The sequence below is a fragment of the Podarcis melisellensis genome (assembly GCF_964234715.1).
Source record: "Podarcis melisellensis genome assembly, chromosome: Z".
NCBI classification, from domain to species: domain Eukaryota; kingdom Metazoa; phylum Chordata; class Lepidosauria; order Squamata; family Lacertidae; genus Podarcis; species Podarcis melisellensis.
The window spans coordinates 27668397-27695318 of NC_138547.1; the positions used below are offsets into that span (position 1 = coordinate 27668397).

The 26922-nt window shown below is 43.4% G+C and overlaps 1 protein-coding gene across 5 annotated transcripts; it reads left to right on the forward strand.

The window, feature by feature from the left end:
• Positions 1-1554: 1554 nt before the first annotated feature.
• On the forward strand, positions 1555-21117 carry LOC309361622 (ras-related protein Rab-6B-like). 5 transcript variants are annotated; one of them, XM_081896684.1, is made up of 9 exons: positions 1557-1938; positions 4693-4751; positions 6393-6446; positions 11909-11953; positions 12762-12870; positions 13092-13203; positions 15961-16054; positions 16417-16483; positions 17219-21117. In XM_081896684.1, exons 1-9 carry the CDS (start codon positions 1857-1859, stop codon positions 17281-17283), a joined length of 687 nt encoding a protein of 228 aa, XP_081752810.1. In that variant the 5' UTR covers positions 1557-1856; the 3' UTR covers positions 17284-21117. The 5 variants fall into 5 exon arrangements, with proteins under 5 accessions (XP_081752814.1, XP_081752810.1, XP_081752811.1 ...); XM_081896685.1 differs by having other exon boundaries at positions 12765-12870; XM_081896688.1 differs by lacking the exons at positions 11909-11953; positions 12762-12870 and adding an exon at positions 8428-8533 and having other exon boundaries at positions 1555-1938.
• Positions 21118-26922: the final 5805 nt, after the last annotated feature.

Sequence of the window (26922 nt, forward strand, 5' to 3'; positions counted from 1 at the left end):
GTAAAAGTTGGGGTGTCTAGGCGACGTTTCGACGAGGTCTCACTCGTCATCTTCAGGCTGGTGCTTTCGGCTTCTTGTTACTGGAACAGAGCAGGATCTCAGTGTTTGAGTTCCTATAAATACTGTTGAGGGGGTGTGGTGTATAGCCTCCAATGTTCTGGGCAGAGAGGAAGTTCCCAGGCTAGTGTGCCTTTTCTTCTTTTGTTCCTTAATTACTTGAGGGATATCTTGAGTGATTTCTTGAGTGATATCCTGAGTACCACTTAGGTGGGTCATTAGGTGTGGATTAGTTGCTAAAGTCTTTGTGTCTTGACCTCTTGAACTTTGTGAAGAGTTTTTCTGAGAAGATGGCTGTACTGCACTTAGTTGTGCTCTGGCTTGGCTTCGTGTATAGGGGCGAGCTGTGGTTTTGTGGCCTGTGTCAGCCAGATCTGTGTAGGGATTGCAGGGGGGTGCAGCATCCGGAGGTGCCACCATGGTTTGGCTACTGGATGGTGTCTGTAATTTGTCTGTGGAGAGGGTCTGGGTTTGGGTCTGGTGTGGTTGATTGGTGATAGCGTTCTGTGTGCCTCTGGATCTGGTGTCAGTTTTTGTGGGGAGGGCTAATTTCCAGATGTCTGGCAAGCGGGATGTGTCGTCACGCTTGTTCATGTTGTGAGGGTGTTTCTCTATCTCGATGGCTTCCATGATTATTCTCTTGTGGTGATGTTCCATGTTAAAGAGCAATTTGGAATCTGCAAAATTAATTTCCTAACATATAGAGATATGTATGTAATTTGCTTTATTTAATCCACATCTCCAACATTTATCCAGCCAGAGCACAACTAAGTGCAGTACAGCCATCTTCTCAGAAAAACTCTTCACAAAGTTCAAGAGGTCAAGACACAAAGACTTTAGCAACTAATCCACACCTAATGACCCACCTAAGTGGTACTCAGGATATCACTCAAGAAATCACTCAAGATATCCCTCAAGTAATTAAGGAACAAAAGAAGAAAAGGCACACTAGCCTGGGAACTTCCTCTCTGCCCAGAACATTGGAGGCTATACACCACACCCCCTCAACAGTATTTATAGGAACTCAAACACTGAGATCCTGCTCTGTTCCAGTAACAAGAAACCGAAAGCACCAGCCTGAAGATGACGAGTGAGACCTCGTCGAAACGTCGCCTAGACACCCCAACTTTTACACGGGAAGACACCCGAGGACACCAAAACCTGCATTCCTGTACCCGTGAAAATCTACGAAAGCAAATATATATATATATATATATTATTGAATTTTCTGTTTTACAATTTAAAATACTCATTTAAACATCCTTAAAATATCAGTGACTTCCCCCTTCTCTTTCCACGGTTCATTTTAAATATCATAAATCCCTGCATATTTTACAAAAACTAAACCATTCTGTATCCTATGGAAGATACAAAAAAAGTACTAACTCTTTCTACCCTTTTCCTATCTCTGTGGTTAGCGCCGCGCCGTCGGCCTCTTAAACCCCGCCCTTCCGTGATGTCACACCCGATGATCTCACGACGCCACCCTCGGTCTCTTCCAGCCGGCCTGTATCTCTTCTTTCTCCCTCCTCCCCCTCCGTGCAGCTCAGGATGAGCTCATCCCTCTCTCGTCCCTCGGAGGCGGGGGCCGGGCGGCCGCGGAGCGGAAGTGACGCCATCAGGTGTCGCTCCGCTGTTGCCGTGTCTTCTTTCTGGTCGGCACAGCCCGGTTCTTCCCCTGCCCTTACCTCGCTCCTTCTCCCTGGCACCTGGCTCCTGTCCCGGCCTTCCATCCTTACACCCATCCCTCCCGCTCTTCTTCCTCCTCCTCCCCCAGTCCCAGCCCTGCTCCGCTTGCCATGACGGCGCCCGGAGGAGCCGGCGGCGAGTTCGGCAACCCGCTGCGCAAGTTCAAGTTGGTTTTCCTGGGCGAGCAGAGCGGTGAGCGCGGGGCCCCGGGGGTTTAGGGCGGGCAGGTGGTGAGGAGAGTATCTCTGAGGGATGACCCTATGGCGATGACCCTCGGGCAGAATTTCCCTCCCCTCCTCGACATGCCGAACCCTCATGCAGGTGCCGCCGCGGCTGTTTTGCTGTCCATGGTGCTTCGCGGAGTTACATAAGCAAAAACATATGAGGTCCCACTCAGCATTTTAGATAAGAAGATCTCCTGCTTTGGGCTTTGGGTAGGCAGTAGTTGGAGAGGCTATTTGTATGTGCCTAATGTGGTTTGTCAGAAACCCTGTCAGAAAGCCATAAGCAAGCCCCCCCCCCCGTCTTTCTGCTGTCCCCACTCCCCAAATACGGCTTTGACATTCCAGAGTTTGGGTAAGAAGAGGAAACAAAAGTTTGTGACTGTATGATTCTGATACATCCTGATATTTTATATGGTGCCTTGTCGAATTGTAGGAGCAAAAGCTGCCAGGATCCTTCCTCAAGTAAAGAGCTGTGTAAGATGACAAATGCATGCATGCATGCTCCTTAAAATGCAGAACCTTTGGGTGGGAGAAATGAAGATGGCTAAGGCATCATTAGTGTAATTGAACAACTACATCTCCATCAGTGTACATAGTGTCTCTGGAGTTGCATAAACAGATGGGGGGCAAGTGATACTTTGTTATTATAAATGGCCCTTGCTGTGATTCCTTCATTCATCCAAGGCTTTGGAGAGGTATTGGAAGGATGAGAGAAGTGTGGCACCACAAACCTGAAATGATACCTACCATCACCACCCAGGTTGCCCAGATGAAAGTATTATAAGATGCTCTGTGTGTGTGTGTGTGTGTGTGAGAGAGAGAGAGAGAGAGAGAGAGAGAGAGAGAGAGAGATTGTACTCAAGCTCCCACTGCTCATTTCCATGGGATCCTAGGAATTTTGATTGGGAAGCTTAAAAATGTGTTGATCATATGGAATAGGAGTAAGTCTCATTGAGCATGATGCTACTGAATTAATGTGCATAGAAAAAGCAAAAGAAACTCAAAGTGAGGTAGTTTCTAGGACTTGCCAATACTCCTCCACACCTTATATCTTTTTACCATATATTTTTGAAGCTAAGATTGCTACCAATATTTTGGTCTGCTTGGTAGAAGACTTTATAATTCCCAATCCTTTTTAATGTTAAGAGCATCATCCTTGATGATAATCTTTTTAAAATTATTATCATTGGAAGTGACATATCACAGCTGAATTTGTCAGCATATCTATGGTAACATTTATTGTGTGAAATGGCTTTTGTTGTATAGTGTCATGTTGGCACTTGGGCATACTGTACTAATGGCTGATGGAGTTGAGCTTACCAAATGGTGAGCTCATCACTTTCTACCTTCTCAGCAGATCCAGTGAATTGATCCATCCTGTTCCAGAGGACAGCTTCTAGGACACTTACGTGTGAATAATAAAGTCAAGTTCAAAGCACTTTTTCTAAGAGCATGGCTGGAAGTGTTTCACATAAATTTCTTTCCAGTGCTCTGAATTACAGTGTTGGCTAATGCCCAACATCCTATGTATTGAAGCGTGATATGGGAGCTAACAAAGTCGTCAATGGTGAAATAAATATAGAACCTCCTAGAACCCCCCCCCCCCCATCTTAATGGTTTGTCTTGATGTGCCAAAATTATTTGTGTCTATGCCAGTTCTGTCCACTGATGGAATTTGTAATTATTCTGAAACACTGAATATATAGCGACATTTGTGGCTGTTATCATGTATATGTTTTAATATGGTGAAGAAAAATGAAAATTATAGGAATATGTTGCTTTTATCACAACAAGCATAGTTGTGCATGCATTAGTTAAAACTGGTTCAGCTATTTTAAAGTCTTTATAAGGTTTGTTGGGAGAAATGGCGTTTAAGCCCTACTATGTAGAATTGAGGTTGGTAATACGTGCTTGTGTATGTATGTCACCAGCCTTCTGTTCCATGCTAAGACTTGTACTATTAAATTAAAGTTTTGAATGGAAAATATGTGCCCACACCTTTGCAGTATCATAGAACAATCTCGGTTTTCAATGGTTTAGGATTGTGGTTGACAGTAATGATCTAAAACTCTTATTTATTTATTTGTAAAATTTATATCCCATCAAAAGGGCTCTCAAAACTTATTTTTATAAGCTGCTGGAATATGACCTCTGTACTCAGCCTCACAGTCTTCTAAAAATGACATACAAGGAAGAAGATATTGGAGAGAGGAAGGAAAAACAAGACCAAGCATAGTTCTTAGTTACAAGCTATGACAGTGAGAGTTTGGACTGTTTTGCCCTTGATGAAGATCACCATATCTGCAGGCACTCTTCTCATTCTCACCCATTCTCGAGTATATCCAGGAGAGCAGGTGACAGTGTCCAGCCCAGGAGGACAGGGCCACACATTTCATCCCTCAGATAGATCATACTTATTTGATTCACATTGTGATGGATCACTATGCTTATTGTTTGCTTTTTGTATATATGTCCCACAGTGCCCAGTACACAAAGGGGCTGCTTGTGTAAATAAAATAATATGTCTGCACAACAACTTCTAAAAGCAGCAGACCCAAAAATCTGCTACTTTATGTAGGTTAGCTGGATTTCTAAAAGGAAGGAATAGTATAATGTGCCATGATATTCTGGAGATCTTGACTCTGTGTGTGGGCAGGTGTTTTGAGTGCCGCTCCTACACTTCATATATAAAGAGCCATTTCTCTTCTCCCCTCTTCTATAGTTGGAAAAACATCCCTGATCACCAGATTTATGTATGACAGTTTTGACAACACGTACCAGGTAAGTGGGCGCATAGTCAAGCATCCTGCATAAGAACATTTAAAATGCACTGTTTTCATGGAGAAGTTTAGAAACGAGTGTAGTTCTAGAGGTCTGGAATCTGGATATTGGTTGGACACATCTATATGCTGCCAGTAGATAAAAGAAAATGTTATTGAATAGGCTGAAGGAGCATTTACAGTTTTAAAATTGAAAACAACATAAAGCAACCAAATATTATAAATAATATATACACCTAAAAGCAGATTTAAGCCAAATAAAAACATATTGAACAGCCTAGGACCATTGTTTCTACTATATATATTGCAAATAACTTTCTCCTGCTGCCAGACTTAACAACAGCTCTTACTGATGTATGTCTACACACCTTGTAACAGCTCTTTCTGATGTATGTCTACACACCTTGTAATAAGAAGCTTACCACTAGGTTTTATCCAGAGACAAAGTTGAACTGGCTGAAAAAAATTTTCTCCAGAAATTCATATAATTTACAAAATGAGCATATAACAACACTAGTCCTGTGTCAGTTGCATTGGTTGCTTCTCTTTCTTTCCAGGCTCAGTTTAAAGTGATGGTTTTGGCTTTTGGAACCTTAAAAGGTCTAAGACCAGGTTATTTGATGTCTGCCTGCACCCTCATGAGCCTGTATTGCCCTGAGATTGGCCTTGGAGACCCTGCTCTCAAACCCAACACTATTAACGTCAGATTGTTACCAGCCATAGGGCTTTTTAGTACTAGCCCCACATCTTTGGAACTCCCTGGAACAGTGTAATGTCCTATCATTTCAGGTTTCTGATAGGCATCTGGTTGGCCATTTAGTATGCTGTGCCAGATGGGCTACTGGCACAATCCAGCAGGCTATTATGTTCTTATGACTTTAAAGCAGATTTGTTCAACTCGGCTTCTTATTGATGTTTTTATGCTGTGTTGACTTTAAAGAGTTGCTGCTATAGTTAACGGTTGAAACCTAATTGTGTCCATCCAGAAGCTGAATGGACTTCAGCATATGCAAGTCCTTTCTGTCTTCCGCCTGTAGCCCCTCTGGCTGGCATCCAGATTTAGAGGGATTCAAGGAGCTACTGGGTGGTGGAGAAGAAGGGTAAATCGGCTTGTGCAATATTGGATATTGCCACATAGATCTTGCGCCTCAGCTGAATTGAAGCATACAGATCAATCCCAAAGCAAGTCTTAATTCATTTTCCATAAGGCACCATGATGTTCAGAGACTACTATCTCAGCGAGGTAAATGTATTTCATAACCTGTAATCAGGGTGATATATTAAATAATCGGGCCTCTCAACCCACTTAAAAAGCGTTGTGCACTATGGAAATTATTCTCTACAGCAATACCCCCCTTGTTCTTCAACCTCCAAAATTATTTAATTTATCTGAGTTTCCCCCTCCCAGATGAACAGGATCACAAGAGGACCAAAACTTGTTAGATTGATTACCTTTTCTTTTATTAAGCAACTCCAGAATTCATTTTGCACAGGAATCATTCATCCAATGTGTTCAGTATTGAGGTTACCGCACATGTCTTTGTATATGATTCAAGAACTTGATTTTTTGTGGACTTCCAGCAACTCTTAACTAGATGTCTGTTGTAGTTCAAAGTTACTGAGAGTTTTCTTGTTTTTCCAGGCAACTATTGGAATTGATTTCCTCTCAAAGACTATGTATTTAGAAGATCGCACGGTGAGTGGGGTCGTCTGTGTGCATAACCTGGAAAAAGTATGTGATCGCTGTCCTGGCTTGTGTTGTATTTGACAGCTTTCACCTTCTAAGAGTGGCCCTAAATCCCCTGGCAGCCCTTTCCAATCATGGTCTCTGGCAAAGGAGGGTAAGCCAGCTGTGGCTCTTTATTTGTGACAAACTGTACCATGCAGGAGGAAAAGCGATTTCCCCAGAGTCACGACTTTTTGTGTCTTATTGAATATGGGAGCCTTTAGTAGGCTCAGCTTGCATTCCTCCATAACCTGCAAGCATTTCTCTCCCTGAATCACAAGGTTAGAATTGTGCTTTTTTAAAAAAGGGGGAATGAAAGAGGAGGCCCTTTGAAATCCACATCACTGGGTAGATTGTGTACAAAATTGCAAAGGCGGATTAGTTTTGACAGAGAAAATGTGGTGCTTTTGCCTTTCAGTCCCATGGAACCAACTTTTATTGTGGCTGTGGAATTTTAATCATTGGCTGCAACATCCTTGGTTCTGATACAGGAGGGAGGCCAGTCTGGCAGCTAGAGGCTCTTTTGGCAAAATTATTTCTCCCGCAATTTAAAAATGTGCAAAATGCCTTATAGTCATTTTCTTATACTTGCAACAGCCCTGTAGAGGAAATTTAGTCTTTGAGAGAGAAGCAGCCTAATGGGTACAAAACCCAAATGAGGAATTGAACCTGGATTTCTTACAGCCTAACTGAAATAAGGGTAGCATGTTGGCTCTATTTTATGACAGCAAACTGTTAAATTATCTGGCATCTCAGCCTGAACTGGCTGTGCCTCTAGTGCTACCTTGCTTCTGTCTCCTGGAGTTAAAGTAAGAATTTTCTTAGGTCATTTTCGGAGTGTTTATATGTTGGTGCAGGGGTTTCCAAACTGGTCTATGGACTGCTAGTGGTCTACAAGCTTCATTCGAGTGGTCTGTGGCAAGTCTCTGGATTTGTGGTTGGAGATGCAAGTCAGCACATCCATCATATTAAATATTCATAATTTTTCTAAAATTCTATTGCTTCTTTTATATTTCATATTGTATTTTATTGTATTACAATTTGGATAAGGAAAAAAAGAATAAATAACAATACAGTTAGAAATTATATGGCATCTTGCGCAGCAGTTGCTACAACAGGCAGAATAACAATTCAGTGGTCTGCCAAGACCTATGACAATTTCAAATGGTCTGTGAGAAAATAAAGTTTGGGAACCATTGTGTTAGGGTATGGCTGTAAGCAGAAACCTAACCTTTGGTTCAAGATAATTCTTTGTCTCAGACTGGAATCCTGTCCAGCCAAACTGTGCTGTTGCTGACAATTCCTTTAACGTTTATTACTACGCTACTTACTACCTCTGGTTCCTGTGACACCACATTTGGGTAAAATACCCTTTAACCTCTTTCTTCCCATTGTGGACAGCAACTGTGGCTTTGGCATGACTCCTCCCTGTTATTATTCAACTCACTTGATGCACAGACAAAGTACACCTATGGAGTAGCTGAAGGGCACACTGAGAACACTGAGATCTCTGTTGAAGCCTTCATGCTCTGTATGTGTCTGTTAATGAGCCCTTGACATGTATCTTTGTTGTGGGGCTTCATAAGGGGGTACACAATTAGGCTGAGTGTCAGAAGAAATCCCATTGGGGCAGCTTGGGCCTCCACTTCTTGTACCTGCTGTATTCTTTTGCTTCCATTGTGGGTAAAAGCTGGCTGTTTTAACACATTTAAAGGGATCTGTTCAGAAGCTACGATCGCAAGGTACCCTTGGGCAAGCCCTTCTTTTTATTTTGCACTGAATTTTTTTTCATTTTACCATTTCCCCTACCCCTTTTGTTGCTTGCATTTTTCCTCAAAGAGTTTGCATTCTTTTTCTTTTATTTCACATAATTTTTTTGTTTTTATTTTGTGTTCCACATTTCTGCTCTTTCTTCCCTTCCCCCCTTCCCCCACATTTTCTGTTTTCCCAGATCAGGCTGCAGCTGTGGGACACAGCCGGTCAGGAAAGATTCCGCAGCCTCATTCCCAGCTACATCCGGGACTCTGCTGCGGCTGTCATTGTCTTTGATCTGACAAGTAGGTATTGTGGCTTAGGCTCTGCAAAGGCACTGTACACAGTGGAGAAGAGAGCTCTGGTTCTGTCCTTCTCAGTAAGGTAGCAGACAGGACTAAAACCACCCAAAAGCCTGCAAAGGATCACCTGATAGAATCCGTTGTTACTAGCAAAGGCCCACCACCTTTTTGTTTAACTGTTTCTTAGTATGTAAATTATAATTGGGCAAATATTTATATTCAGCTGATATAGATTTTGTAGCCCTACAAATATGATACCGAAAATGAAAATTCCTGTTACAAATAACAATAAAGCTATACCGGTTTTAATAAAACAGATTAAGTGCCTATCCCCTTAGAAAGGCAATAAATAAATAAATTTTAAAACCCCAAAATTAGCACCTGCCAATTTAGTATGTTTCCACTATCTAGCAGTTATTATTGTTTTTATTATTTACCCATCCTTCACCAACAACTTTCAGGGCAGGTTACTACAGTCAGCATTAAAAACAGCTACCAGAAATCACAGCCACAGGGAAATGGTGTGTCCCAAAAATACCTATCTCATGTGTCAGAGGCCAGGGCAAGGAGGTGCGCCGTTAGTGGATGATGAAAGTTGTATATTGAAGGTGCCAGATGCACTTCTGAGGGGAGGGAATTCCACGTCCTAGGACCTGCCACAGAGAATGCCCTCTCCCACACCACCACCACCACCACCACCACCTCAGACTTCTGAGGTCAATGGAACTGATCTTAACAGGGAGTTATAGGGAAGGAGACAGTCTGTTAGATATTTGGGGTCTTAAGTTTTTTAGGGTTTTAAACGCTAATGTGGACACCTTACTTGCACTCAGAAATGAATGGGTGACCAATGCATCTGTTTTTAAAATTGATTATGTGAGTTCTAAAGGCAACCCCAGCCTGTAATCTAGCTGCTACATTTTGGACCAGCTGAAGTTTCTGAGGCATCTTTAAGGGCTGCCCTACATAGAGTGCATTGCAATAACCCAGCCTGGAAGCTATTGGAACATGGAGTACTGTGGCCATCATCTCTATCTATAGTTTACTTGAGCCTCTTAAGGGGCAATGTTAGGCCCAGTTTTGTTATCTCAAATACTATAGCCCAGTTTTCCCTAACCCAATGTCCTTCTGGTGATATTGGTTTCATTTCCCATCAGCCCAAGCCAGCATGGCAAATGACATGGGATGTTGGGAATTGTAGTTCAGCAACATCTGGAGGGCCAGAGGTTCCCCATATATGTTCTGTGCCCTTGGCCAGCAGTTCATTCCATCAAGTCATGTGTTGCATAAAGGAGTATGTACTTCTGTTTGCCACAGTTTGTATGAAAGCTACTAATCCATACCTTTTGATGGCCCAGCTTAGGAAGCTTATTAATCAATTATTTATTTCATAAAATGTATACACTGCTTAATTGTTTGTTTGTTTGTTAAAAAGATTCAAAGCAGTTTACAAAAAGACTTGGAGAATTGTTTGTGGTCCTTTAATCCTCTGCCACTGACAATTCCCTCCTGGAGTTTTTGAGCCATTTTTCTGCATTTACTTATTGGTTTTTTATTTTATTGTAGCATCTGTGTGCTCCATTCATCAGAAAACAATTGTATTCAGACAGTACAGTTACAACCATAATAAACTACAACCATAATAAAGCAATAAGACAGAGATATGTAAGATGGCTGGTAGGAACGATTAGGAACGATGGCTTCACCTTAAATAGCCACAGAACTAGTGCATATGAGGTGAGCATGTGTACTAAACAGGACCTGAGTTTGAAGAGAGTTAATATCAGTAAAAATCATTTGGAAAAAAGCCTTGAGATTTAGGAGGCCAAGTGTAGAAGCAGGACTACCTTCTTAGCCCCTGCCCCCAAAGGGGTGGTGGAAAGGATTTTGCAATGCAGTACATTTCCACACTCCTCCATGACCAACTGCACATGTGCATGGAGATGATTGTGCCCAGCCAGTTTCCCAGTGGGCCTGGAAACCTGTCACTGAAGGGGAAGTTGACTCCACATCAGCACTCCCTGTGCAGTCTGTCAAAATGGGTGTGGGGCAGGCGAGAATACATAACATTTCTGCACTTTCAGCTCAACCGCAGCTCTGTGACAGCAGTTTCTGTGTGTTCCAGGTTCCCTGTGGTGTCTTGTTTGCTTTGCATTGATGTGGACAGTGACAGGAAAGGCAAAAAGATGGCCATCCTTGGGAATAACTGCTAATGGGCTGAGTTGGTTGGGAAAATGAACTTTCTCTGTATGAAAGTTTTTTCTTTTTTTTTAAAAAAAGGGGGGGGGAAACAATATTTGTATAGACCTCCAAAAGGAAGATTTTGAAGGATTCTCCATTGGAAGAGAATGCAATAAAAATGTGTCTCCCTATTTTCTTTCACCTGAAGCTATAGAACCTGAAATCATGTTCACTTAAAGACATATTGGCTTCCTTGAAAATTCCACACCTTTTCACCAAGTGCTCCTTGGGACTTAGGGTGGGAAGCCAACAGTAGATGGGAGGCAGGTGAGGATTGACTTGAGACCACACTGAGGCTAGTGGGACAGTGCCCCATTCACCACAGCAGACCAAACTCCATTGCACACCTGTAGGGAGATTCTTGGTTTGCGCCCATGTTCTCTGCGTTGTGGGGGGGGGGGCTCACTAAACATCTTCCTGTGCAGTGGGTTAGCAGCAGCTGTGACCATATGTGTCAGGGCCACTTAGTGGCTTCCTAACTCAGTGGCCCTGCTGATTGCTGACACTTCCCCTCTCTTCAATACAACTGCATTGAGATATATGTGAAGGAAGGAGGAGAGCTATGGGTGGAGACTCCCTGTGCCGCAGACTTTGTCCCTCAGCCTAGGGCAGTGTGCAAAGGAGCCCTCCCCATCAGTAGTTCATCTGCACCCTTTCTCTCCCCGCTCCTCCTTGCTCTTGCTTTGTCTGTCCTTGTATTGCTACGACCACCTTAGTCTGGTGTAAACATTGCAATGATTTGCTTCATGGAGTTAGTGTACATGTTTAGAAACTTGCTTTGTTTGATTCATGTATATTTATGCAGTAAAATGCTTCAGTTAGTATGGGGAAAGTGGGATTATTTAAATAAATAAATAAAATCAAGTGGCTCCTCTTGTCTCTGGTACAGTGACAACCTTTCTCCTTGAATCAGTTCCATGCAATCCATCAGAACTGTCAATGTGGGTGCAGTACCATAAACTCCATTTGTAGACTCACCTGGGTGCTTTTTTCATTCCTTGGTCTTCATTGTAGACACAGTTACAGCTCTAACCAGTCACAAACAATGTTGAGGATGGTGGTGGAAGGGGTAATCTTAGTCATGATATCTCTTTGGATGCAATCCAAAGCTGAAATTTATTCTCTTTGCCCCAATAGCTAGTTCCAGTTTCTGCTTTACATAGCTCCCAAGAGGAAGGGCTGGTATGTTATGTGTTGTTGTTATTATTTTAAATAAAGATTTTGTTAATTAAATGTGTATACTGACTTTCCTCCATGAACCTTTAAAACACATTGCCTGTCCTGAAGGCATCTCCCATCTCCATTGGGCTCCTCAGGGAATTGTGCTATGCTGATAGTTGTGAGATTCTTGGTATGACTGGCAATGCTTCCATTTAATTTAGCTCTGTTGCTATTTGCCTCCCTTAGGAAGTGTCTTCCTTTTCTTGCCGGTGTTGTAAGGAACCAGATGACTGCACTGTGCAGTTTGCACCTTACCCCATTCACACGCTGAAAATAAGGGTTTTGGCTTCACACTTAATGGAAAGCTGAATCCAGAATTGAGAATGTCAGTTTTTCTAGATGGAGCTATGCTGTAGTTCTCAGCAGAACTACAGATCTTGCAGAACTTGCCCAGATGTATTGGCTTTCATAGAGTAAGATATATAGGAATTCTCACTCGCATACCCTGTTCACTAGTATTTAGAGGTTATAAGAGTCTACTGAACTGGAAGAAATGAGTCCACTTTGTGCCTCTGGTATTGTTGGCTGTCTTGGTTGGTAGAATCATTTGATGAGTATTTGTCCTATTTGCAGAAGCAGGAGTTAGGTCTTGGGTAGTCTGCTGTGTTTTCCTTCCATCTTACGCACTGCATTTTCTACTGGGTTGTCTGTGCATTTGGAGATCTATTGCAATTCTATAAAATTCATTTTCTAACTGCCTTTTCTCTAAAGGACAATTTCTTCCTCTTCTGTCTTTTGTCCCTCTGTCCCCTCCCTGGGCTGGTACCAGCAGGTCCGACTTCAGCTTTGGGACACAGCAGGCCAGGAGCGGTTCCGTAGCCTCATTCCCAGCTACATCCGTGACTCAACTATTGCAGTGGTAGTCTATGACATTACAAGTGAGTGAGAGATTGGTTTCACAGTGTATGGAAGCAGTCCTCTCAGAGAGGGGTCAGAGCGCAGAACCCCCGAGCCATGGCTGCCCAAAGATAAAGCAACTGGGCTTGTTGTATGTCATGCTGGTCCATGGGGTATGCAAGTACCTTACTTTTGCAGAAGAGCCTTTAAAGCTTTTGTGCTTTTTAAAGTTTTTAATTAAGCCTTCCCCCCACACCCACAGATCTGAATTCCTTCCAGCAAACCTCCAAATGGATTGATGATGTGCGAACAGAAAGAGGAAGTGATGTCATCATTATGCTGGTGGGGAATAAAACTGACCTTGCAGACAAGAGGTAATTTGGGGAGTTGGGAGTCAGGTTCCTTTGTTTTCATATATGCTTGAAAGCTTCCTAGCTGGCTTTTGGAAGGAACAAGCAAAGGAAAATATCTCCTTTTTTATGGTGAAGAAACGGGATTAAATGCATTCAAAAAAAGCATGCAAGGCTGGTAGAATTGTGGCTTTAATTGAGATGGCACCAACATCTTGCTTCTTTAGATGTTTTAAATTGTAACCATTCTCTGGAAGCAACACATCTTCCTTGAGAGAGATTTGTTTTGAAGCTTCTTATCATTGACCAATAAATGCAGTGGCATTCTGCTAGGCCTTTAGAAGCTGCTTTGCCAACCCCATGCCTCTGTGACTTCTTTATGAGAAATTTGGGTGCTGCCTTGACCAGCTAAGGACCTAGTACACATAGGACAAAAAAACTTGTAACTTCCTCTGGAGCAAAAATCTGAATGGCTTTAGCACAACCTGGAAATAAGTCAGCAGGTAAAATTACAGTTCTTCCTTTGATCATTGATCTAAGTGGGGGTAGTTCTTGAAAACAAAGGCACAGTTACATGGCAGAAATAATTTGTAACATACCACTAAATACAATGCAACTCATAATTCAATCAGTTAACTGGGGGCTCCTTTTTGCGGGGAAGGTGTGGGATATAGATTTAATAACTGAGATAACATAGGACATCTTTCCTGCCGGTACTTCCCGTACGGTGCCTAATCAGATGTATAAATTTGAGTTTTCCAAACTCATCATTCGCAGCTTTTCAGTTGCAGATCTTGACTAGCATCAGCTGAGTTCCCAGCTATGGACAGCTAGCAAATACAGGTAACTCACAACTTACGCGCATTTAACTTGTGCACATTCAGCTTTATGTGCTTGGCAAATATATATCCATATTTATGCACATATATAAAAGGGGGTGGGCAGCAGGGAGGAAAAGCTTTGGCAATCACACCTGCCATTGCACTCACCTTGAGAGAGATTTCAGAGGTGCAGGGAGAGAGTGTTCTGACTGTACAGTACTCGATTTTGGCTTTATGTGCTGTCCCTGGAATGTAACTCCATAAGTTGAGAGTCGCCTGTATTGCAACACCTATTAGGATAGACAAAATGGTCAGGGAGCTTTTACACCTCCACCATTTTCCTAGGAATGTCTCCTGTCTAGTTTAATTTCTGCTGCTATCATCTCTGCACATTCATGCAGTATATGTTGAGCTCCATAGATTTAAGAAAGCAGTTTTTAAAGTACTGTCCATGTCCCCTTGAATTAACCATTTATAGGATCTGTGCTGCTTAGTCGCAAGCCATCATAATTCATTTGACAATTACACTTGTTCAAACAGATGTTACTACAGCCATCTTAGCATGCAAAATGCTCTATTAATATAAAGGGAAAGCAACTTATTCCTACAATAATATGAATTATAAATAAATTATTCGGGGGGGGGCATTCACATCTGCGGTTTCTTTGTTCAGCTTTTTCCTACATCTGTAAGTATTTTCTGTATTAAAGGTAAAGGATAAATTGGGCAGATAAAAAGCAAGCTGCAGCCTTGTTTGCTCCCTCCTTCCACTTAGCATTCGACTTTGTTTTTAATTTCCCCTTTAATGAAACACAAATGTTTTTTCCAGTGTCCAAACCACCAAGCAATGGTTAGTCCTTCCTTTCCAAACCAGAATTTGAAACCCACTTTAAACCATGATTTTCTATTTGGAAGGGAAATACAAACAATAGTTCCCCCATTTAGACATCCTTACAAACCATGGCTTATGTTACACAAGACATTGAAATTGTAGCTTTAAAGGGAGGGAAGTATAAGGTTAGTTTAGGATCCCCCATGGGCATCAAAACACCAGTTCCGCTCTGTTTTGGATTGTGTGAAATGAGCCTAAGAGACTATAATAATCAAAGAAAGTCTTAGGTGAAAATGAAGACCTCTCTCATGCAACCTATGCAGACATGCAACCTGTCCTTATTGTTTTATTTTGTGGGGGCTGTGTGCTTCTTCCTCGCTGGCTTTTCTGTTGCTGGCCAATCTTTTGAAGCTTCATTTGTTTTTGTTTGTTTGTTTATTGCTACCAATTCCCTTTTTAGTTTTTGCTACCTTTTGGATTTTTCTCCCCCTTTCCTGTGACATTTTTTTCATTTCTGTAGAAGAGGGCGTGCAAGAGGCCTAAGAACTGAGTAGGATGTATATTGAAACCAGGGATAAAGCAGGATTTTATATAAAACCAGGTATGTACAGGGTGTTAGAGATTATTAATTCCCACGCAGCAGTGGCATAGCTTTCTATGTGACATGTGACCCACCTAACCAAACTAAGCCAACTAACCATGTTTTGTGGCTTTCCTGTTTTGACTTACATTTTTTGTTTTGTAATCACATGCAGGTAGAGCAAAAATGGGTTTAGCCAGCCCACCATGCATAACTATGGGGCTTTACTTGGTTTGGTGAGATGTAGAAATGCCTCCAAAAAGGTTTCTATTACTTTTTTCCTCTAAGGTTCTATAAATGCAGCAGGCATTAAAGCTCTCTGATTCTAGCATTGCTTGTTTTCCTGCTTTTGCTTGTTGTGATTTGTGAGCACCGAGTTTCTAACTTTTCATGGTCGCTCAAAAGCTTGAGTTGATGAAGGTGGCAGTTCAGAGATTCAGGAGTCCTCTTGTAGTGTTGATAGGACAGGGAGGGATCCTTGACAACTGAATTTTCCCTCAGAGGACAAATGCCTTACCTTTCTCTCATGTCTGCATTATTATTTCCAGGCAAATTACTACAGAAGAAGGCGAACAGAGAGCCAAAGAACTGAGTGTGATGTTCATTGAGACCAGCGCAAAGACTGGCTATAATGTGAAACAGGTAACTTGGTGCTGTTCCCGGGAAGGAGCACTGCCATTTTTAGCACCAAAATTCATTTTGGGATTTTGGGATTTCTCTTGCTTGAGGGAATTTAGATCTCTCCCTGCCAATTCTGAGTGTGCCCTGCTTGGTGGTGATGTATTGGAATGGATTAACTTCTCCTTCCCTTTGATTCCATAGCTTCCATGATCAAAATATTTTTTAAAGACTAGTGTGCTGCTTCCATCCTGACTTAACAGCTTTTCATACTAATTATTGCAGTATTCACATTTCTCTATCCCTTAAGCTTGTCCCAGTGCTCCCCCTAATGCATTTTTTAGTTACCACATTTTCTTGCACCTTCTCTTTGTGTTGCCTTGCAGCTCTTCCGCCGTGTGGCTGCTGCCTTACCTGGGATGGACAGCACTCCAGAGAAAAGCAAAGACGATAGTATCCTTGCTCAGCTTCTCAGTAGCTTCGTCCCATACTGCAGTCTTTCAGTACAAGCTTGGGGAAGCCTAAGACAGTTTCTTTTTACGGCGGCTCTTTGCAAAGCATTGACAAGAGCTTATTTTATTGTGTGCCAGTGGTGCAGGAGTGGAGAACCTCAGCCCCAGGGGCCAAAGGTGGCTCTCTGGGACCCCTTTCTGACCCCTAGACCACACCCATCACTGCTCCACTTTGCCCACCAAGTTTCTCCACCCCCAGCTTGAAATCTAATGCTGCCCTCTTGCTTGTCTTGCTAGAGAATGGAGGGAGGGGATGTGAGGGTGTATGGAAACTAGTTACTGTACAAAGGTAAAGCAATGTTTGTTGGTCCACCCATTTCCCCCTCTGAATTGCCAGCCACTAGCATATGGCCCTCAGAAGGTGCCTGGAAGGGGTGGCAGAGGTATGTGTAACCCCAGGCACTTCTGGAATGTGTCCCCAACCATTTTCCACTGAGGTGATGCAACCCCTGGTCAGAAACAAGTCCCCCTGTCCCTGCTTTATTGGCAGTGAGGAGAAGCAAATGCTTCTGGAATACAAGGGGTGAGAAGGAAAGGCAAGGGCAGATCCTCTTAACTTCCTGGATCTGCTGTGCTAGACCCAAGTGCCGCATTGTTGCGCTTTTCTCTGTGTTCTTTACCACACCTTGCTTTACATATTGGGTGTTATTTTTCCCCCTTAACCTGCCACCTCCAGTGATTGACATCAAACTAGAGAAACCTCCTGAGCAGCCAGTAACAGAGAGCAGCTGCTCCTGCTAAAGGATCTGTTGCGTTGCAACCTCTTCCCAACTGCCCAGCCCCATCTCGCCGAAGAACATCACTTTTCATTGACTAGAGAAACTTCGACTTTCCGAGGGCTGAAACCTCAGTCTAATAAACTATCGAGCCCCCTGCCCTGTGGACGGCCCCGGCTGCTCCCTCCTACTGCATGGTGTGAACTCTCAAGTGTGTCCTGTCCCATGTTGGTTGTTGCACTTTGAGTGCCCTGGCACTCATCTTCTAGGTTTCCTGTCTCGGGCGTGTTCACCTTTCTGTGTCGTCCTATGAATGCAAAGGGGCAGAGCTTTTCTCAATTTAGGAAAGCATGGATAAACCTACAGCAAAGGACCTAGTGGGGCTGGGTCACCCCTTACTTACTTCCTGTTGCTTTTTATCCATCCCCTTTCCAGAGGTTGCTCCTTCAGTTTGCCTACTGTTACAGCATATATATGAGGATGGGGGAAGCAACGGGTGTACTGCACTGCTGACTTCCTGTAGGTTAGCCATAGCTACCCACTTAATTCCCCATTTGATCTTTGTTCCTCCATTCCCTGAGAGGTAGTAAAGGGGAGGGGAGAAGCTAGCTCAGAATATGGCATTAGATATTTCTACTTCCAAGTTGTCATTTATCTTTACATAGTGGCTAGGTATTTTTAATTGCAGATTGGCTTACCCCTTTTTTCCCTCAAGCATGTGGTGCTCAGTTAAATATGGAGTTAGGGAGGATTGGCAGAACCAGACTGAATATGCAGAGCCTTATGTGGGAAGTCTGGCTGCAGCAAAGTGATGGACTGGGGATTTATTCTCAAGGACTAAACAAGATCTGTTTCTAGCTGAGCTGTAAACTCTACAGTTGCTAGCTAAATTAAAACAGGGATTTGCAGACTAGACTTGGTCCGATGCTGCTATTTCTGTAAATGTATGTGTCATTTTAAATATGCAAAGTACTTTACAGTTACCTTTTATGCTTCATGGCTCTATTGCCATTTTTTACAGATGACTATCGGCAGTACACTCTCCCATCAGGTGAGACAGTGCCTAGCTATGAGAAAGACCCTTATCTGAATTTATTTTATTTTATTTCACTGGGCCAGAGTAGCATTTAAAGCCTAAATGTAAGTGGCATAGCACTTCTCCTTGAATTGGTCCAATTTTGGTCTAATTCTGTCCCCCCCCCAAAAAAAATCTTGCTATTGACCAGTTTTCAAACTCCACACATATTAGGGCTGTTCCATTTTTACTTAATTCACAGTGCAATAGCCTTTAAATCTTTTGTTATGCTTGGCTTGCTCTGCACAAGAGGCACCTGTGCATCATACTTTTTCAGAGGATAAAAACTTTTGAACTATAGACCTTTGAACTTATGATTTATCACAAATGCCACCCCATTTATTGGGTGCAAGCCACCCTAACATGCAGACCTGGGAGACTGGTCGCAGTAAATTACTTTAATTGGGTAATTGTTTCTGATGGTACTTTGGACCATTTTGTTTTGGTCTGAGGTTTTGTCCAAATAATAATCCCCAGATCATGGTACCCTCCAGATATGGGGATTGCAACTCCATTGTTCCTGGCCATTGGCTGATGGGAGTTGGACAAAATCTGGAGGGTACCATGCTCACTATCCTTGCCCTAGTCATATGCTTACTCCAATAGTTTTTCCTGCCAGGCTTGTGTACGCAAGTGATATGGGTCCTCTTTGCTGGAGTTGCTTCTGAACATAACCTGTGAACACTTCCATAAACCAAGTTTATATTCTTAGAAATGAGTGAGGGATGGTAAAGAGCAAGAGCAGCATATATTCCATCCCTATTTTGCTTTGCTCCCTCCCTCCACATTCCTAGCTTAATTGAGTTGCCAGCCCTGTTTTCAGCAGAGGCTCCTGTCCTTGTAAGCTGAGTGAAATTCAACCGGTATAGCATTATCCCTTCAGATAATGCTGCATAATGGAAAAGCTTTATCTGTTGAATTTTTAAGGTTTTTATTAAAGTGTTTTGTTGCAACAGTGAAAGTACCTGTCAAGTTCTACATAAATAGCTCCTCACAAAAGGGAGAATACCCTTAATTTCTACTATCACTAGGGTGGGGCAGGGGGTTGTATGTGTTTAATAATTTCTCCTAAACATGACTCCTTGGGCAGGGACACCCACATGCCCTTACGTAACAAAAGAAAACCAGGTTTTCCACAAGTATACACAAGTTTATCCCCTGTAGTTTATTTTCACTGAGCTGTGCTGTCATGATGATGGTAGTTACCTTTTCTGAGTATTCATAGTACTTAAGTCTGGTTCTCATGCTTGGCAGTCTGATGTACATGGTGGAATGCAAGTTTGCATGTGCAGCTTAACAGCCCAGGTTGCATGTTACACTTAATAAAAAGTGCAGGTTCCCAGACAGAAGATCCCAGCCACTAGGTTGCTCCTCTGGCCCTGCTGCCCACTGCACTGCTTTGAGCTAAGCCATAATTTGGCTTAATGTTAACATCTGAAACTAGGCTTGTGATTTATCTCTCACAGACGATCTACAGGTGGGTAAACCATTGTCTGGACAAAATAAACCAGTGGCCTGGGCTTGGATATAACACAAAGCCAAACCATGGCTTCATAGAATTGTAGGGTTTTAAGGAACCATGAGGGTCTTCTAGTCTAACCCCCTGCAATACTGGAATCTTTTGTCCAAAGTGGGGCTTGAACCCATGATCTTGAACCCTGAGATTAAGAGTCTCATGCTGTATCAACTGAGCTATCTCAGCAGCAAGATTGAAGGAGCAAAGTGGCCATGAATCCACACATTTGCTCATTTGACTACAGCAGAGGTTGGCTTCCTATTATATGCAAACTGGGTCACTGTCTGCATCAGTCAAATGTTTCTGCAATCTACTATCTCCTTTTCGACATAGAAGTATTGTGGTATTGGGCCTTTGTATGCATCACAATGGACACATGGCTCCTTGCCCCATCTTGCATATAAAATTTAGACCTTGATGAGCATATGACATCGCCCTTTGGCCTTGAAGCTAAGGACTCAGCTTGCTAAAGTCTTGATTTATTTGTGGAAGAAAATCAGCACTTACTGCATCTTGAAAGCTTGGAATGGCTAAGTGCATTTAATTTATCTGTCAGGCTTTTTTGTGAAATTTAACAGTCCTCATCTCAATCTTATCTGTGACTGGCCACTGAAAGCAAACCTTCTCAGAATCTGCTACTTCTATGATGCTTTGGGTTTCCCCATCATTCTCTTACACCCTTTTAGCTGAGTACAGGAACCTCTTGCACAGATTCCACAAACCCCCCCCCTTCTCCTGCTCCTCAGTAGCCTCTCCAGCAGAATAGATAAGCCCACAACTTTGGCCCCATCAGTTCTGAAAGCAAATGGCTCTGTAGAGGCCTCTACTCATCCTGTGTATATATACTCCCTGTTGTGTGGAAATTGCTGGTGTCCTGTCAGTGTGACTTGTTTCTCTCTCTGCAGTTAAACTGCTGCCACTCTCCCTTTCTCACTGGCAGCCCAGTTCTGTCACTGCTGTTGTTGTGTTCTCTCAAGACACACTAGAAACCTGTGTATTTTCCAGAGAATAGGGATTTTAAAACAAAATACTTAAATGTTTTGTGGGGAGGGATGGGGTTGGTTGGGCAGGTGGGGAGGGGACACACAAGGTGAACAGCATAGTTCATTTTCTGACTGCCTTCTCTGTGGATGTGTATAATATTTGAGTGTCTGTCTCTGGCTCTGCTGTCTTCTAGCTGTTAGCCAAGCAAGTGACTCTAAAAATATGAATACTGACTGTCAGACTACAGCTGTGTATCACACTAAATAAAGTTAATTTCACCACAATCGTGTCATTGTGATGTTGTTTTTTAAGGAAAGACTCTAACCTCTTTATCCACAAATCTTCCATATGAAGTTCTGCATAGGGCTTAAGTACTCACTGGGTGCTTTTATTTGGCTCGCCCCACCTCCCAAACTACTGAGGTTCACCAGAAACAAGCCTTATACTTTGAAGGCTTGACATGCAGCCATAAGGGCTAACAACCTAGCTGGTAAACCTTTGGTATGTGTGAACAATTGACTTTTATGGATCATGAAAATCTGTACCCATCACAAAATTCTGCTCTTGTACCATAAACCCACACTTTGTCTGTTTTCCCACCTCCCCACCCAAAATATATTGGCTGTTTAAAAGGAAGTGCCTGCATTGGTGCTTTTTTATACTCAAAACTAGTGTTTCATACTTCTGAAGAGTCTTGAGACCAGATTCCAGCTGCACACTAGAACTGTCCCTCTAGTGTGCTGGGAAAGAGAAACTGGTGGGGCAGGACAGTTACAGATATCTGTTGCGAAGCCTTGGCGTTCCTGGTTCTCTATCCAGGCTTAATAGCATCCCACTAATTCAGGGATGGGCAACTGTTTTCAAAGGACCATGTTTGTTGGTTGTTGTTGTTGTTGTTGTTGTTGTTATATTACCCCACTCATCTGGCTGGGTTCCCCTGGCCACTCTGAGCAGCTCCCAACAGAACATTAAAAACACGACATCAAGCATTAAAAACTTCCCTAAACAGTATGGCCTTCAAATGTCTTCTAAAAGTCAGGTGGTGGTGTATTTCCTTGACATCTGATGGTAGGGCGTTCCACAGGGAGGGTGCCACTAACGAGAAGACCCTCTGCCTGGTTCCCTGTAACCTCGCTTCCTACAGTGAGGGAACCACCAGCAGGGCCCTTGGCACTGGACCTCAGTGTCTAGGCTGAACGATGGGGTGGGGATGCTCCTTTTAGGTGTACAGTGCCGAGGCCGTTTAGGGCTTTAAAGGTCAGCACCAACACTTTGAATTGTGCTCAAAAACATACTGGGAACCAATGTAGGTCTTTCAAGACCAGTGTTACATGGTCTCAGTGGTCACTCCCAGTCATCAGTCTAGCTGCTGCATTCTAGATTAGTTGTAGTTTCCACGTCACCTTCAAAGGTAGCCCCACGTAGAGTGTATTGCAGCAGTCCAAGCAGGAGATAACTAGAGCATGCACCACTGGCGAGACAGTTCACGGGCTGATAGGGTCTCAGCCTGTGTACCAGATGGAGCTGGTAGACAGCTGCCCTGGACACAGAATTGACCTGGACACTCTTCTGGGAAGCCACATTGCCGGTGATGGGCAAGACAGGGCAAAAGTGGGCGGGGCAGCAAATGCAAGGTTTACCTGTGTACAGTGAGCTTTCTGCATGCATTCACACACCTCTCAGTCCATCCAGACAAGCAGAAGTTATTGGGAGTTCAAATCAGGACACATCCAACCCAGCAACACTTAGAATGCCAACACAAGTCAGTGAGGGACATGCCCAGGTGAGAGTTATGAGGGCCACATAACAGCCTGCGTAACAGCTACATTTGACCCCTGGGCCTGAGGTTTCCCAACCCTTCACTGATCCATCATATTTCTGACACCTAGTCTGGACAGGGAGATTTAGATAGCAGATATTTCTCAAAACAGCCCAAAGGATCAGTGCTTGGAGGCACTTTTCAGAAGCTAACACCTCTCTTTGTCCTTAATGCACAGATAGGTACTTCTTGGTCCTCCACCTAAGCAGAGTCTGTAACCTCACACATTCCTAAAGATTACTTTGTGGGGGGTTTTATTTTTATTTTGACAACTGTTTAAAAAGGGCGGGGCTCTCTAAATAAACAGTTTGATGTGTGGGTTTGCACTTTCACAGGAGATAATTAATAGCTCTGCAAGAGTGACTAGTTTAACCTACCCCTCTTTTGCTTTTTTTAATAGAGCTTTAAGCTAGGGAGATTGTGTGAGGATTGCAGAAAAAGTGGCATTCCCCTGTTTACATTCATTCCCCTTTAGTCTGGAAGGTTGCTTTGGGCAACTGGGGAAACCAACTTGTAGCTTTCCAATCATTCTTATCACCCAAGCCTTGCCTTGGAGGTTTTGTTTTCTTTTTCTTTTTCCTGTTGGGTAATTGCAATTAAAACATAAAAGTGGAGCTTTTTCTGTTGCACTGTCTTTTAGCTTCAAACTTAAAACATTTGTTTAAGTAGGCACTTATTTCCTGGTCACACCATTAGTTTGCCTGCACACAACTTTACCTGATAGGATTGTGTAACTGTTTTATGGCTTTACACACATTGTTTTACACAGATCAGTTAATTTTCAAGTTTTATTCTATTTTTATATTTAAATTTGTTTTATTGAAAGTTTTCCATGAATACATATAACACCTCTGTTTTCAATTCATAGAGTCCTTTCCACAGGTCATTTACATTCAATGTGAGACACTGCTGTCATAGGCATTATGAGGCAGCGTCACATGAATAGTTTATGTACGTATGCATGCATGTATGTATGTATGTTGGCAGTGCAATTGGCTGGAGGGCCCACAGCATGGTTGGTTGCATCCAGTTGATTGCAGTGAGTCTTGTTTGTGAGGGGGTGGGGATTATTGGGTCAAATTAGCCATATTTATTCGTATGCTGTCGGTAGGGTTAGGTCATTGTCTTGTTTGGGCTGTATACAGTATGTAATAAAGGGGAGCCACACCAGGGTGAAGGCATCCTCTTCTGTTTGTCACTGTGCTAATTTCAATTTGCGGGTTAGCTTTTCTAGTAGGGCTGTTTCCCATATGGTTTGGTACCAGTGGTCAATGTCGACTCCTGACAAGTTCTTCCAATATCTAGTTAAGACACTCCTAGCTGCTAAGAATAAGTGGCTTATGAATTCTTTGTAATGTGAGTGTGCATTGTTACCTTGGTAGATATTTACTGGGACTAGTTCTGGAGTTGATTCTGATACCTGTTTTGTTATTTTGCAGATTTCTTGCAGGACTGATGTCGAAATGTTGTACAACATACAATGTATCAGCTACACCATTTGTGAGGCTCAAATCATTGACCTGTGTTTTAATCTATATATTGCCATGGGATTTCAGTGGTTATGCATACTGTCCCCTCACTGCATATATTCCATGAATGTTGCCATAAGTTATAAAAATTGTGACGATTGGTTTTCCTTTTGGCCAACCGAATTTGACATTTTCTGGGATAGGGCTATCAACCATATTTGTGAGAACCATCCCTCAGCTGTCAAACCTGAGGGAGTACACCATTACATGGCTATGTGCATCTCTGCAAGAAAGAATATTGGAATCTCTTTATGGAAGATCTACAGAGATTATGTGTCCATTATTCCCAGGTTCTGCCAATATAAATATAAAAAGAGTTCAGCTAGTTTATACATATACTGAAATCTATATGTGAATCATTAGACACCACACCTACTATGTTGGTTCCCAATGGCCTGGTCCATGCAATATGGTAAAACAACAACAACAACAATTTATTAGTTATATCCCACCCATCTGGCTGAGTTTCCCCAGCCACTCTGGGAGGCTCCCAATCAAATGTTAAAAACAGTACAGCATTAAATATTTAAAACTTCCCTAAAAAGAGCTGCCTTCAGATGTATTTTAAAGATAGGATAGATGCTTATTTCCTTCACATCTAAAGGGAGGGTGTTCCACAGGGTGGGTGCCACTACCGAGAAGGCCCTCTGTCTGGTTCCCTGTAGCCTCACTTCTCGCATGAGGGAACTGCCAGAAGGCCCTCGGTGCTGGACCTCAGTGTCCGGGCTGAATGATGGGGGTGGAGACGCTCCTTCAGGTATACAGGACCGAGGCAGTTTAGGGCTTTAAAGGTCAACACCAACATTTTGAATTGTGCTTGGAAACATACTGGGAGCCAATGCAGATCTCTCAGGACTGGTGTTATGTGGTCCCGGCAACCACTCCCAGTCACCAGTCTAGCTGCCGCATTCAGGATTAATTGCAGTTTCCGGGTCACCTTCAAAGGTAGCCTCACATAGAGTGCAGTAGTCCAAGCGAGAGATAACTAGAGCACGCACCACTCTGGCGAGACAGTCTGTGGGCAGGTAGGGTCTTAGCCTGCATACCAGGTGGAGCTGGTAGACAGACGCCCTGGACACAGAATTAACCTGCGCCTCCATGGACAGCTGTGAGTCCAAAATGACTCCCAGGCTGTGCACCTGGTCCTTCAGGGGCAGAGCTACCCCCATTCAGGACCAGGGAATCCCCCACACCCACCCGCTCCCTGTCCCCCCAAAACAGTACTTCTGTCTTGTCAGGATTCAACCTCAATCTGTTAGCCGCCATCTATCCTCCAACCGCCTCCAGGCACTCACACAGGACCTTCACCGCCTTCACTTCTTCTGATTTAAAGGAGAGGTAGAGCTGGGTGTCATCTGCATACTGATGAACACCCAGCCCAAACCCCCTGACGATCTCTCCCAATGGCTTCATATAGAGATTAAAAAGCATGGGGGAGAGGATGGAACCCTGAGGCACCCCATAAGTGAGAGCCCAGGGGTCTGAACACTCATCCCCCAACACCACTTTCTGGACATGGCCCAGGAGAAAGGAGTGGAACCACCGTATAACAGTGCCCCAAGCTCCCAGCCCCTCTAGACGGTCCAGAAGGATGTTCTGGTCAATGGTGTCAAAGGCCGCTAAGAGATCCAGCAGAACTAGGAAACAGCTCTCACCTTGTCCCTAGCCCGCCGGAAATCATCAACCAGCGTGACCAAGGCAGTTTCAGTCGCATAGTGAGGCCTGAATCCCAATTGGAAGGGACCTAAATGGTCCACATCCTCCAGGCATGCTTGGAGTTGTTCAGCAACCACCCGCTCAATCACCTTGCCTAAGAATGGTAGATTTGAGACTGGGCGATAGTTGGCCATATTGGCCGGGTCTAAATATGTTTTTTTTAAGAAGCGGTTTAATGACCGCCTCTTTCAACGGGTCTGGGAAGGCTCCCTCACAGAGTCCACCAGGGAATCAGCTGAAAGGCCATCAACTTGGGATAAAACAACCCCTACCACTCTCTGGAAGTCAATTGGATCCATTAAGTATCAACAGCTTACTAGGACCACATGTGTGGGGGCTCTGAAAGAAGTTCACTTTTGTTCCTCACTTTTGGCTCCCATATTAAGCTCTGCTAAGGGGTCACTTTGTATGCCTTCTGAACCCTGGCTCATGGTTACGTTCCTTAGTAACCACGAGCTACTCTTTGGAGCTGGACACTTTGGAGATGGAAGTGAGAGCTGGAGCATAAAGAAGGCTGATCGCTGAAGAATTGATGCTTTTGAATTATGGTGCTGGAGGAGACTCTTGAGAGTCCCATGGACTGCAAGATCAAACCTGTCCATTCCTAAGGAAATCAGCCCTGAGTGCTCACTGGAAGGACAGATCCTGAAGCTGAGGCTGCAATACTTTGGCCACCTCATGAGAAGAGAAGGCTCCCTGGAAAAGACCCTGATGTTGGGAAAGATGGAGGGCCCAAGGAGAAGGGCATGACAGAGGATGAGATGGTTGGACAGTGTTCTCAAAGCTACCAGCATGAGTTTGACCAAACTGCGGGAGGCAGTGGAAGACAGGAGTGCCTGGCGTGCTCTGGTCCAGGGGGTCACGAAGAGTTGGACACGACTAAACAACAACAACTCTTTGGAGCAGCTTCTGCCTTTTCTCTCTAGACATTGCCATGGTGGGGATTGTGCTGAGGGAGCTCAGTCATCTCCACTGTGCTGCTTCTCAAAGAGAGCTTGTGAGGAAGTGAAGAGAGGCAGTGGCCG

Bases quoted from the DNA above. Each gene is read 5' to 3' on its own strand.
- LOC309361622 (XM_081896684.1), top strand. From the start codon at position 1,857: ATGACGGCGCCCGGAGGAGCCGGCGGCGAGTTCGGCAACCCGCTGCGC. The intron at 13,204-15,960 runs GTAATTTGGGGA...TATTATTTCCAG, and splicing joins ACTGACCTTGCAGACAAGAG to GCAAATTACTACAGAAGAAG. The intron at 16,484-17,218 runs GTATCCTTGCTC...TGCCACCTCCAG, and splicing joins AGAGAAAAGCAAAGACGATA to TGATTGACATCAAACTAGAG.